We start from the raw sequence: 13,042 nt of genomic DNA on the forward strand, positions 1-13,042 counted from the left end.
GGACGGCTCCAGCCTGCGCCGTGAATGTAGGGAAAGGGGGCGGACTCACGCGTAGGCCTCAAAGTCTCCGTTGTTCACCGCTTCGATCAGCTGCTCCGTGATCTTGATGATCTCCTGCTTGCGAGCTGCGGAGAGGAAACAGGGAGAAGGTCAGAGGTCAGCAGCAGGGAGACACGGAGGAGAGCCCGGCTTTGGACCGCAGCGGGCGGACGTACCCCCCATGGTGCGTTCGGGCGCTGCGTCCATCTCCAGGCGCCCTCCATCACATCCCAGCTGAGCTCATGGCTCTATTCTTGTCGGAGCTCTTCAGATGGGATTTTCTGCCCTCCTCCCGCCGCCGCCTCCCGCCGCGAGTGGAGGGCTTAACTCGCTCAGATCGCTTCTTTCCCTCCCTCCCTCTCTCTCTCTCTCTCTCATTCTGTTTTTTTTTGGTCTCCTCCTCTAAGCTGTGTTTTACGGTGAGTCAGTGAAAGCATCATCACTTCATCTTCCGAGCTGGTTGAAGACGTGGCGAGCTCTGGACAGTCGGTCCAGGTTCTACCGGTTCACAGGAGAACTATCTGAATGACGAGAACGCTAAGCTGCTTAGAGCAAAGGAAAGCATCCCTCTGGGAGGTCTGGATCTGGTCTGATCCAGAAGAGCTTTCCTCTCAGGGTCCTCTTGGTTCTGCAGGAGTGAAAGTCCACCTGAGGTCTGCTCCACCTGAGAACGGGGGTCTCTGTTCTCCTGCAGGTGAACTCTGGTGCGGTTCACGTCGGGGTGAACGCAGAGAGGAGGAAAGCAAAACTAGAGAAGCAGGAACCATGACGATAGGGCCTCTAAATGAGCCGCTGCTGGAACCGTCTGTCCTGATCTTTGGTTCTCCAGAGCGCCGATGTGAATCCAAACCAAACCGGAAAAGGGGCGGGGCCTTTTTTTAAAATTGTTCCTGCCTATTTGAACCAAATTTGTAGAATCGTTTTGTTGTAAAACCAATATAAAGTTGTGGAGATCCAAAACTATTATGGGATATGACCCCACCCACAACAACTCCATCCTATTGTAATTCCCAGCTATGACACCAGGTGGAGCTTTTCATTTAAGCCAAACTGCTTTTGCAGAAAAAAAGGAACATCACGAGATTTAGAGAAAAACCTCACAAATTCATGACTTTTTCTCGTAAAAAATAAAAAAGAAATATTAGGAGATTTAAATATGGAGCCCTTAAAGGGCCATTGAAGTAAAAAAAAAAAAAACTCACCACACTAACATGTGCGCACCAGTTAGTTGTTTTATTTTTCAACTTAAATTTATGACATTTTTCTTGTAAGTTTATGATTTTTTTCTCATTAATTTATTTATTTCTAAACTAAAATATTTTTGAGAAAAATTAATTAATTTACAATTTTAAAACAGGATAATTTACAAGAAAAAAGTCATTAATTAAGCCAAAAAATATTTTTTGGTTCGTTTGTAAACTGGCCGCAATACTCCGTCGTACAGAATGAATTTACACATAGAAAAAACATGAGGTGACTGCAAGTCTGCATCAAAGTGACAGAGCTTGTGGCCCCGCCCATTTCAGTCTTGATTAATCACGATTTAAATGAAGAAATATGTCCTCCATCGCAACAAAAACGCCACAAGAACATGTTAAAACCACCGTTTTCATGGGAGCGACTCGTTAAAGCTCTGCATTCTTTGACATCTGTGATGTTTTCACTGTTTTCACGTCCCCTGAATAAACCGTTCCCCTTAATTTGGAATTCCAGCCTCTGCTAAGCCGAAATATTGTAATGTTTAAAGCTGATTATCAACAGGAAGAGCAGTTTTTCTCTTCTGACCTTCAGTCTGCTGGTTTGCAAACACAGTAAATAACAAGGAAAGCTGGTTCCATATGTCTCGTGTTTCCAAATTAAGGAAACCACAGAGAAAATCCTGCAGGAGTTGAGCTTTTGAAAAGCTGACAGTAATCTGCCGTGATGTCACACTTCTTCTCAATCTGTAATGTCTTATCTCATTTGTTCGTTCAGACGGTTCTGCTCCTGTGGCCCAAACCGCCGACCCTTTGAATGGAAAAATAAGAAAGAGAAGACTGCCGTACCTTTCACGTCTTCGTCCTCAATCGTGGTGTTGCTGCTGTCAGAGGAGCCCTGCAGACCACAGAACAAGAGGATGAAGGCCACAGACGTTACGTCGGCACACAACGGCACGGGAACATGCTCTAGAACGAGACAAAGCTCCAACACCAATCCCACAACACGGCTATGTCTGCGCAAAGGTCAAAATGTTAAAAAATACACGGCTGAACTTCCGGGACCGGTCCACAGGTGGCGCAGTTTCGGTTTTCAGCCCGACTCTGGCTGATTCACGGACGTGAAGACTCACTGACTGTCATGCACACAAACGCCGAGAGCGAAAACCAGGAGAATCCAGGAAACAAGACGACGATGACTGATGAAGAGGAGGACAAAGGATGAAGGTGGAGGAAGACAAGAGGATGTACCTTAATCCCATCTGCTGGATTATGGATAACTGTAGTCTGAGGCTCCTGGAGGAAGAATGAAGAGAAAGAGAGTAGTGTTTACGCTGAAGGGATGAAGGTCAGAGGTCAAAGTAGGGTCAGATGTGAGGAAGAGGAGGAGACAGTTCAACTTGAGTAAACACACACAGGACTTCCAGAAGGATGAAGACTGAAGAAAACATCTGTGAAGATGATCTGCAGAAATTTTCAGAGAATGTTTTACCGCATTAATAACCTTTAAAAAATGAAAAGAAGCTTTTCTAAAAAAACAGACAGATATTTGTTCTATTTTTATGGTTTTCTATCAAACAAAATTCAATTTAAGCTGAAGCTTTTCAGAAAACTGTTGAGTTTCAACTTTCAAACGGATGAGAACAAGAACAAAACAGAGAGGTGAACAAGAGACGCAAAGATAAGAGAGATGGAAAAATGTTAAAGAAAATAAAGAAAAATGATAAAGATTTAAAAGTAAAAAAGACAGTCAATTCAAGGAAATTAAAGATGAGCCAAAAATCACAAACGTAAAAAAAGAAACAACTGTCAAAAGGTTTGGTCAAAATACAAAATTTCTAAAAGAAATAGATTTGAAAAGGAAAAGCAGAAAATAAGAGAAAAGCAAAAAAGGTGAAATGAAATGTTTTTACTAAAAGCCTTTGAAAAGAAGAAAAGACGACTTGAAGAAGACAGCGGTCCAAACACGTCACTAACACCTCCAACACAAACATGTGCACGCAGACGCACACACAGATACAGACATATGGACATGCAGACAGACGGAGATACACGCAGACGCACGCATGCACATGCAGATGTGCAGACACATGTAGACACATACATACGTAGACACACACGCAGACATAAGCAGACACACATACAAAAAGACACGTGCAGACATATGCAAAAACACACATAGAAACATGTGCAGATGCACACGTACATACAGACATATGCACACACGCAGGCGCACAGGCATACGCAGACACATAGACACACGCAGACACAGACATGCGCAGAAACATAGACATACGCAGACACATAGACATGCGCAGACACACAGACATAGGCAGGCGCACAGACATACACAGACATACACAGACATACACAGGCGCACAGACATACGCAGACACACAGACATACACAGGCGCACAGACATACGCAGACACACAGACATACGCAGGCGCACAGACATACGCAGACACACAGACATACGCAGACATACACAGACATACGCAGGCGCACAGACATACACAGGCGCACAGACATACGCAGACACACAGACATACGCAGGCGCACAGACATACGCAGACACACAGACATACGCAGACATACACAGACATGCGCAAACGCATAGACATACGCAGACACATGTAAATACAGACACACGTACGCAGACACAAAGACATACGCAGACATATTCAGACAGACATGTGCAGACACACGTACATACAGTCATATACAGACATGCGCAGACACATACGGCTTCATACCAGTGCAGCCGAGGGGACGTTGCCCTTGGGACTGGTCACTATGCTGTTCCTGGTGCTGTTTGTCTGCGGCTGTGAGGGAAACACAAATACTGCATTAAAGACTGGAGGAAGCAGCGCCATCTGCTGGCCCCAAAGCCAACAAACGGAACCAGAATGTTTAAAATGTTCAGAGAAAAATGTAACATGTTTGTTCTGCGTATGAACCCTAATCACACTAAACTCCCCTAAAGGGAAACGCTTCACTAACATAGAGGCTGAATTTGATTCTAGAGGCGGCTCATCAGCGGGAGTCAGGATGGATCATCATTTAAGAAAACTGTTCGGCTAAAATAAGAGCAGCTTTGATTTGAAACACATAGCTTTTATGTGGAAAAGGTCCAGTTATTCAACACTTTATGAGGCTTTGTGAAGCTCCATAAAGCTCAGAGGAGACTGATCCTGCTGTGATTGTCAGGGGGGGCGGGGTTTATCAGGCAGCAGGTGGAAATAGCTTAAGGGGTGAATATGAAGATGTCAAAGGATCCATTGAGTAAAACATATAAAACTGAAGGCATCCGCTCTAAATGGTAGAAATCCAACAAATAAATTAAACATGAAAGCTGAAAATCTACAACATTGCTGCCACATTGATGGTATTTGTTTTCCGTCACGCCTCCCTTCCTTCTAAAAACAGGAACCATCACTTCTCCTCCGTTTCTCAGGCAGCTTCTCATCGTCACGACCGACCTGTTTAAAGCTTCTGATCATGATTGATTGGCTTTTTTTTTCTTCCCTGACAAGTTCTGCATTCATACCGGACTTGGGACAGGCACATGAAAGCACTGAACTGCGCCCTCCTGTGGTTGCTTTAAAAATAACAACAAACTTATTTTTTTTATTTGGATAAAAAGATGGTCATAAACCTAACAGTGAGACTAGAAATCTGGATTAAACTAAGATTAAAAGAATATTTATGTCTGCGACCGACAGGTTTCTACAAATCTGGAAACGTTCCTTCAAGTCCTGCTTTTTTGCTCTGCTACGATGCCTCCAGCGCCACCATGTGACGTCACGGTGCAGCCGAGGCAAGGCTGTGATTGCGTAATAAGGGATTAATCATCTGGAGGGAAATAATCTGAGATTATCACCACGCCACCCGAGAGGACAGGAGACAGGAAGAAGATGCAGATGTAAAAAGAGGAGGATGGATGGGTTTGACTTAAAGAAAAAAAGTTGTCTAAAGACACAAACTGTAGAGCTTCAATAAAAGTCCTACAATCTCGTTTTTCGTCCTAAATCAAAAGCGTGAGTAGCCATTAAAAAAAGATGCGACGTGTTACGCTCTTTGATATTTGTGTCCATAAAGAGTAGCCTGATGTTTGACGAGAAGGAGCGCAAAAGGAAAACAGGAAGTTGTGGGTTTATTAATGATAACTATTTCACACCTTTTGACCCCCCCCCCCCCCCGCACATTTAACTCTGTTAATCCCAGCAGGTTAGACAGCCCAAGAGGTTTGTGTTACGGTGTTTCCACGTTTATTGCATGAGTTGTGTTCTAAAAAAACACCTGCGAAAGGGGAAATTTTCATAATAAAGTATTCATCTTTATTTTTTACAATTATTCTAGATGTTTTAAGGCAGTACAGCTCCTCACTACACACCGATCTACGTTTCTCCGACAGAAACAAACATTTTCACACTTTTCTCTCTTGTTTAAACTCTCAAAGTTCAAACCTTCATAGAAAAACGTTATTGAATAAAACAAAGATCTGATCACAGTTTATATAGATTTAGGAAACTGTATGTATTCTGTACAGAAGACACAACATGGGGGAGAGGGATGGACAATCAGCCTATGGCCAATCAGGATGCAGAACACAATGCACTGTAAAAAATGTAAAACTAAAAGAGTTGTACTGAAAAAAAGAAGGGCGTTATACAAAGGGAACACCGTATGAAGCTTTTTTTTTTTTTTTTTTTGGTTGTTGTTGGTACAGGATGTGGCATCACCTATTTTACCAAACAGGCGGGACAATTCAGTGGTAACCTGTCACTCAACTGAACACACCCCCTTATTAAGCACTTTGTAAAAAGTAAACATAAAATTGAGAAAAGTTTGACAGAACTTTGTCAGTCGTCAGATGTCAGAATTCAGACTCTAAAGCACATTCGCCTTTTCTTTTTTTTCTAGAGCTTTCTAAATCTACAATTCCAAAATCCAGAGCCCTAGAAACTTCCCAGAAGTCTCTGCATTGGGTTTGCGCTATTTTTGAGAAAAAAAAGTGTTTAAATGTATTTTTTAATAAAACCAACAACGTTTTCATGATCAGAAAACAGCGGATTATTCGTCAAATGTTTGTTTTTTACCCTGTGAAATCTGTGACGTCATATTTGTGTTTAAAAAAAAATGAGTGAGCGTGGTGTCCGAATTGCTTTTAAAATCCCGGGCGCTCGATAGTCTGGCACTAAATAGTTTTTTAGTAGTTAGGGAGGGAATTTGAACACAGCCGTAGAAGTTTAAGCACAGAAGTGCTGGAGCCAAACGTTAAAAATGTTCATTTAACGCTTCAAGTTGGACTATTCTACACTGAAGTAAACGGGGAGTGACTTCTTTAGGTAACCTGCTCCCAGTGGAGGCTTGGGGAATTCATTTGGTTTCACACCGGCTTCACCGCGGAAGCTACAGTGCAGCTTCTTCTTCCTCTACAGTACAGAGCTGTTGGTTTTCCATGTTGGTGCCTCAGAAGATCAGACTACAACTGCATCCACAACAGTTGGTCCATTAATCCACACAAGGTCATAAAGTGTCAGTTTGTGACAGATTTACTTCAGGTAATAAAAACTTCTGTAACAAACAAGTCTGTGAGAAACAGAATCTGATTGTTTTAGGAGCAAAATGCTTAGTTTTTGTTCTATTTATCGTTTCAGACCTAACTCAGCTTCTTTTTTATTTTTTTGGAGAGCTTGCTGTGACTGATAACCATTTTCTCTCCATGCTCTGGTGCATAAATGCGTCCATTTATGCAGCCAACCAGCTCCTGTCATGTGGAATTGTGGTCCAGTCTTTGGGGGAAATGAGAAACCTCCGGATAAGTTGTTGTTTGATTGAGTCTAGAGTCTGTTTTACTGTGGAGTCTGCAGCAGGATGGATGAAACTGTTGGGCGGTTTTAATCAACGCTCCACACCGACATGTGCACAAACGGCGACACACTGCAGAGCAGCAATAAGGCCGCAGATGGAGCCACTGCAGAGACAGCGTCTCTCTGCTGTCTTCCGGAGGGAAGCAGCTAATGAGCTTTGCTCCGACACTATGATTGGAAACTCGGGTGAAAAATGTCTGCATCAGTTTAACACTAGGCGAGAGAAAAAAACTTTACACTGCAAAAACAACCCTCAAAAATAAGTAAAAAATTCTTACAACTTTTCTTTAAAAAAGCACCAAAATAAATGCCATTGGGGTCAGAAATACGGTCCCACTAAGAATTCTCATTTTAATAATTTAATGACATCATTAAGACACGTTTTCTCAAACTAAGATCATTTTGCTGTTGAAAAACTTTCCAGATAAGATAATTTTTCTTGCAAGACAGAAAATAAGACAATGTTTTACTCTATTAAGATTCCATTTTTGCAGTGAGCTGCTGGGAAAAATCCAAGGAATGAAAAGAAACATGAAGCTCTTCAGAATACTTCAGTTTTTAAACGGTCTTTTTGTCCTTTCATGTTTGCTAAAACTGAGCTGAAACAACACTGAACATTTCTGTGAAAAAGAAAAAAATTCTACATTTTGAGAGGAGTACTAAAAAAAGCCCCACCCAGTGACTTCCAGATTGAAGCAGGTTAAACAAGTAAAGCAGTGGCACTAAGTAACCACCAGGAGGCTTGACACACCAGCAGGTCTCCTTCCATTCACTCTAATGACAGTTTATTACTATATTTACTTTAAAATAAAAGATAAATAAAATATATTTTTTATTTTAACTTATTTTTTATCTTAAATAAAAACTATTTCTTCAAAATAAATGTTTTCTATATTCAGGTACCATATTTCTTTAAATGTCACAATCAGCAAAAAATTGAAATTTTTCCTTTTTTCAGTTTTTTTAAATCTACTAGTATAAAATCTAACAAAATAAAGAAAAAAACATAAAATACTTTCTGAATAAACCTCTTTTAAAGCAATTTAATATTTTGATAAGTTTTTAAATAAATATAAGCGTTTGATTTACTTAGAAATACATTTTTCAACATTTATTATTCTAACAAACAGAAAAAAAAGAGTTTGAAATGATGAAAATGTAACAATAATAAACAAAAGTTATGAACATAAAGCCAATAACTATTTAGTAAAGAATCCACCTTTACAGTCAATGAGGTGAAACCGAAGGCGTTTGGTGGATTCCCACCAGCTCTGATGGTCATGATGAAGGTGAAATGGTGGGTGGGGGCGTGTGTGTGCGGGGGGGGCTCACCTTGACGTCGGCCTTCTTGTTGAGGAGACTCTTGGCTGCTGCAGAGAGGCAGAAGGACACCCCCTCAGACGGCAGACTACACATCATACACCTTTGGGAGCGGCTCGGCTCCCAGATCTTCTCACGTGGAACGAGCTCTGCGGTTTCAAAACTAGCCCCGCCCCCTCCCTGCGTACCGCCCCCCGCCCCCCTTCACCTGAATGGAGAGGAAACCTTCTGTTAGCCCCGGCAAGAGTATTTGAAAAGCCCCCCAGGCGCCGACTCACACTTTAAAAAACCTCTGGAGGCTGATCCACAGCGTTAGATAAGCAGAGGGCGTGGGGGGTGGGGGGTGTTAGTAACTCTTGATATAATCCAGACTAACGCACAGATGAGCAGAAGGGCACAGAATGACAGGGATTAGGACTAGGAGCAGGGGGGGCACAGGGATGCAGGTGTGTGATGATGGGTTTGGTTAATCTGGGGAGTCGGCTGGATTATCGGAGCTCATTGACGGCTGGATTGACGAGTTTCATGCAGAGAATAAGAAGACAAACTGCTCCTCCCGTTTAACCCACACACTCCTAAACAGATGTTTGACCCCACGACGACAAACGAGGAGTAAATCTCCCCTCTGCTCCTCAGTGAGGATGCTTACCTTAGCAGACGTTTGAGGAGCATTGAAGGCAGGAAGAGACGGAGGAGGAGAAAGAGTTTAAAGGGAGTGGAGAGGACAGATGAATGGCCTGTGATCAGTGAGGCGGGGTTACCTTGCTCCACGATGCCGCCGGTGGTTCCCGCCACGGCGCTGACAGAGGCGGGGGCTGTGGTCTGCCGGCCGACTGAAACACAGAGCAGCACAGAGCTGGAGACGTCTTCACGTCTACTCTGGAGGATCGGCGGCAGAGCTACGTTTGATCGAACACTGCAGCAGCTAGGAAGGCCAATCAGATCTGCTTTACGTCTGACGCCGATTGAAAACATTTACCACTTTAACGACCTTTAAATGAAGGTCATTTTCCCACCGAAGCATCTAAACCTGCTTGTTTTGACGTGACGTACTACAGTAACTCCACAAAAAACCCTTTCATGCTGCAAAACGCGCCTTAATTTTAGCATTAAGAGGAATACTACGGTCTATAGAATACTATGGTCTATAGAATACCATGGTCTATAGAATACTATGGTCTATGGAATACTATGGTCTATGGAATACTATGGTCTATGGAATACTATGGTTTATGGAACACTATGGTCTATAGAATACTATGGTCTATAGAATACTATGGTCTATGGAATACTGTGGTCTATGGAATACTATGGTCTATAGCAGGGGTCGGGAACCTTTTTGGCCAAGAGAGCCATAAACGCCACATATTTTTAAATGTAATTTCGAAAGAGCCATACAATAATGTAGTGTCCATTTCCTTTTTTTTTTTTTTGTTTTTGTTTTTAAGTTGTTCTGTAGTAGTGTCCATTTCCCACACTGAGGCACGGAGACTTAACCTCTTTTAAGGTTCTTTATTCTGGTTAATGTAGACCGCAACGAACGCCGTACAATTAATTCAGCAGCTCCTGAATCTCTCCCGCTGAGACGAGAGCGCTTCTCCCAACTTTATATTCGCTCCTGCCGCGTCAGCCCTCCCATTTGCCTTATTCGGCCCATAGCTGAACCCCATTGGTCCAAACTACCTAACAACAGCCTGAGCGACAGAACTGAGAGCCAATCAGATCTCTGCTTGATGCGTTTAATGACCTCCAGAACTTTTAACGCGGCCCAACAGCCAAGTTAAACTCAGACCGCAACAATATGTTTAAAACTAAATATACAAATGAATGTGTGCATTTGATTTAATTTCAACATTTTAAAGTACAATAAGTCTGTGGATTCTTTTTAATAACATCGTTATGCTGTTGCTAATAAATGATGAGTATTTCTCGTGGTAGTTTTGCTGATTGTCTAGTCTGGTTGATAGGTGGTGAGTTTCTGCTTCATGCAGGCGTTGAGACTTTAAACGTGATCTTAGGTTAGTATGAATGTTCTGTAGATGTGAGACAGACGGCTCACATGCAGACATGGAGACAAACACACACTCTCACGCTGCAGTGAGTGACGGGCAGCGGGTTTTACGTTTTTACAATCCCTGCGCGGTTCACCTTACTGGCCGTGCCCACACACACACACACACACACCCTCGTCTTTCTTCCTCACACATCCCGTCCCCGCAACTGCACGCTCTTTCTCAGAGACAGGAGCGCGCAGTTTTAGGCACGGCGATTCACAGGATTCCGGCTGGTACAAACTCTGTGAAATAATAAATAATAGTAAAGTGATAGTGCTGGCGCAGAATTTTCTCTCCAAGCACCGCTACTACTGCGCGCCTCTGGCATCGCATCGCGCCAGACAAGGACTGGTCTAATGAAAAAAAAAAAAGTATAATTAAAGATTTGTCTGCGAGCCACATGTGACCATCAAAAGAGCCATATATGGCTCGCGAGCCATAGGTTCCCGACCCCTGGTCTATAGAATACTATGATCTATGGAATACTATGGTCTATGGCAGGGGTGGGCTATTCCAGGACTCGAGGGCCGGTGTATCTGCATGATTTCCAGATAGTCTTGCCCTACTCATGGCTGATTACCTGGTTCAGGTTTGTCCAGCCAATCAGAACATGCCAGAGCAGGGTATGTTGGAAAACAGGAATGCGACCCTCAGTGCCCACCTCTAGTCTATGGAATACTATGGTCTATGGAATACTATGGTTTATGGAATACTATGGTCTATGGAAAACTATGGTCTATGGCAGAAGTGGGCTAGTCCAGGCCTCGAGGGCGGGTGTGTATGCATGAATTCCAGATAGTCTTGCCCTACTCATGGCTGATTACCTGGTTCAGGTTGGTCCAGCCAATCAGAACATGCCAGAGCAGGGTATGTTGGAAAACAGGAATGCGGCCCTCAGTGCCCACCTCTAGTCTATGGAATACTATGGTCTATGGAATACTATGGTCTATGGAATACTATGGTCTATAGAATACTATGGTCTATGGAATACTATGGTCTATGGAATACTATGGTCTATGGAATACTATGGTCTATGGAATACTATGGTTTATGGAACACTATGGTCTATAGAATACTATGGTCTATAGAATACTATGGTCTATAGAATACTATGATCTATGGAATACTATGGTCTATGGAATACTATGGTCTATAGAATACTATGGTCTATGGAATACTATGGTCTATGGAATACTATGGTCTATAGAATACTATGGTCTATAGAATACTATGATCTATGGAATACTATGGTCTATGAAATACTATGGTCTATGGAATACTATGGTCTATGGAATACTATGGTCTATCGCTGTTTCACACTATACCTTTCTTGTTCAGTACATTGTGTTATGTGTCCTGATTGGCTGTAGATTACTGTCAATCAACCGTCTCTGTGCCGTGTCTCCTGAACAGAATCCATTCATTTTGCCAGCGTAACACAAACCTTTTTTCTATGAAGGTTTGAACTTTGAGAGTTTAAAGGTTCAATGTCCTGCTTTTCTTAAGGCTTTCAGACTAAACTATATCCATGAATTTGATCATTTATCCCCTTTGGTACACTATTATTTTCGTTATTTTCGTTATTTCGAAGTTATTTTCACAGCTTGTTTTCCCACCAGGAAGTAAGAGGACTCGATCTCTGAGGCCCCGCCTTTCTCTCCGCGTGGCTACCGCCCATTTGATGACATCATCCTAGAGTCGGCTTCAGCAGCGCGTCTGCATTTCTCCCACGAAAACAAACAACATCTGAACTTTTCCAAAGATGGATGTTCATACTGCGTTTAGCCGATCACCGCTAGCTCCACACAGAAAGTGAGCATGTTTGTTAGCCTGGGGGTGGAGCTGACAGCTCCTCACTTTGTGATGTCACAATGTGAGAACCCACTCGTTTAGGTGGATTGGGAGGGGCTGGTGCTCAGAAATGAGGTTTTTAGAGGAATACCCAAAAATGAATGGATCAGAATACCACTTTGGGGTAGTTTTGGTGAGGAATGAACATTATAACACACTTAAAAGCTCCAAAAGTTGATTTTGCATAATATAGGCCCTTTAATGAGCTTCTTTCTCTTCTTCATCTTCTTACCTGAGAAATTCCTGGAGACGAGCATGGTGGTCAAAATGGCTCCCTGAGGAGGAGTAGGAGAAACATAAACAGGACTTCTGAATACAACACAGCTGTTAGTAAAAAAAAAAACATTAACATCAAACATTACTGTCAATAACTACCAATTTAAACAGAACTAAAATGATCCAAACGACTGATTTTAGAAGTTAAATGATCGTAACACTGTTTGGTGTTCAGACTCTAAAAAGTTATTTTATTCTTTTTTTTCCCGTGAAAACAAAAAGTTGTGTTTGAATTACAAAGAAATCCAGAACACTGCTGGATAGTACTGCACGTTTTAGTCCTTTAGGAAGTTTAGGGGGAAATAAACACATCGAGTTTAATATTAGCGGTAGTCTAGCTTGATTAGCTATTTTAGCTGACAGCAGCGTCATGCTAGTTTGCGTAGCAAATTTTGCTAATTGCCAACCGTGGCTTATATTTTCTTTTTTT

The 13,042-nt window shown here is 42.3% G+C and overlaps 1 protein-coding gene across 8 annotated transcripts in view; it reads right to left on the minus strand.

Annotated features, from left to right (window-relative positions):
* The window catches only part of camk2b2 (calcium/calmodulin-dependent protein kinase (CaM kinase) II beta 2), a 35,927-nt gene that overhangs the window by 3,167 nt on the left and 19,718 nt on the right, over nucleotides 1–13,042 (minus strand). For 3 of the 8 annotated variants that reach the window (XM_023960480.2, XM_078956091.1, XM_078956093.1), the window contains exons 12-18: nucleotides 12,569–12,611; nucleotides 9,193–9,264; nucleotides 8,444–8,478; nucleotides 3,992–4,060; nucleotides 2,487–2,531; nucleotides 2,085–2,133; nucleotides 50–125 (exon numbers count right to left, since the gene is read on the minus strand). In XM_023960480.2, the coding sequence (XP_023816248.1) occupies nucleotides 50–125; nucleotides 2,085–2,133; nucleotides 2,487–2,531; nucleotides 3,992–4,060; nucleotides 8,444–8,478; nucleotides 9,193–9,264; nucleotides 12,569–12,611 (389 nt within the window). Of the gene's footprint in view, nucleotides 1–49; nucleotides 126–2,084; nucleotides 2,134–2,486; nucleotides 2,532–3,991; nucleotides 4,061–8,443; nucleotides 8,482–9,192; nucleotides 9,265–12,568; nucleotides 12,612–13,042 lie in introns of all 8 variants that reach the window. The other 5 variants (XM_023960478.2, XM_023960479.2, XM_078956092.1 and 2 more) reach the window with 3 other exon arrangements.

Source organism: Oryzias latipes, chromosome 12, assembly GCF_053564925.1.
Source record: "Oryzias latipes strain Hd-rR chromosome 12, Olatipes_Hd-rR_3.1".
Lineage (NCBI taxonomy): Eukaryota > Metazoa > Chordata > Actinopteri > Beloniformes > Adrianichthyidae > Oryzias > Oryzias latipes.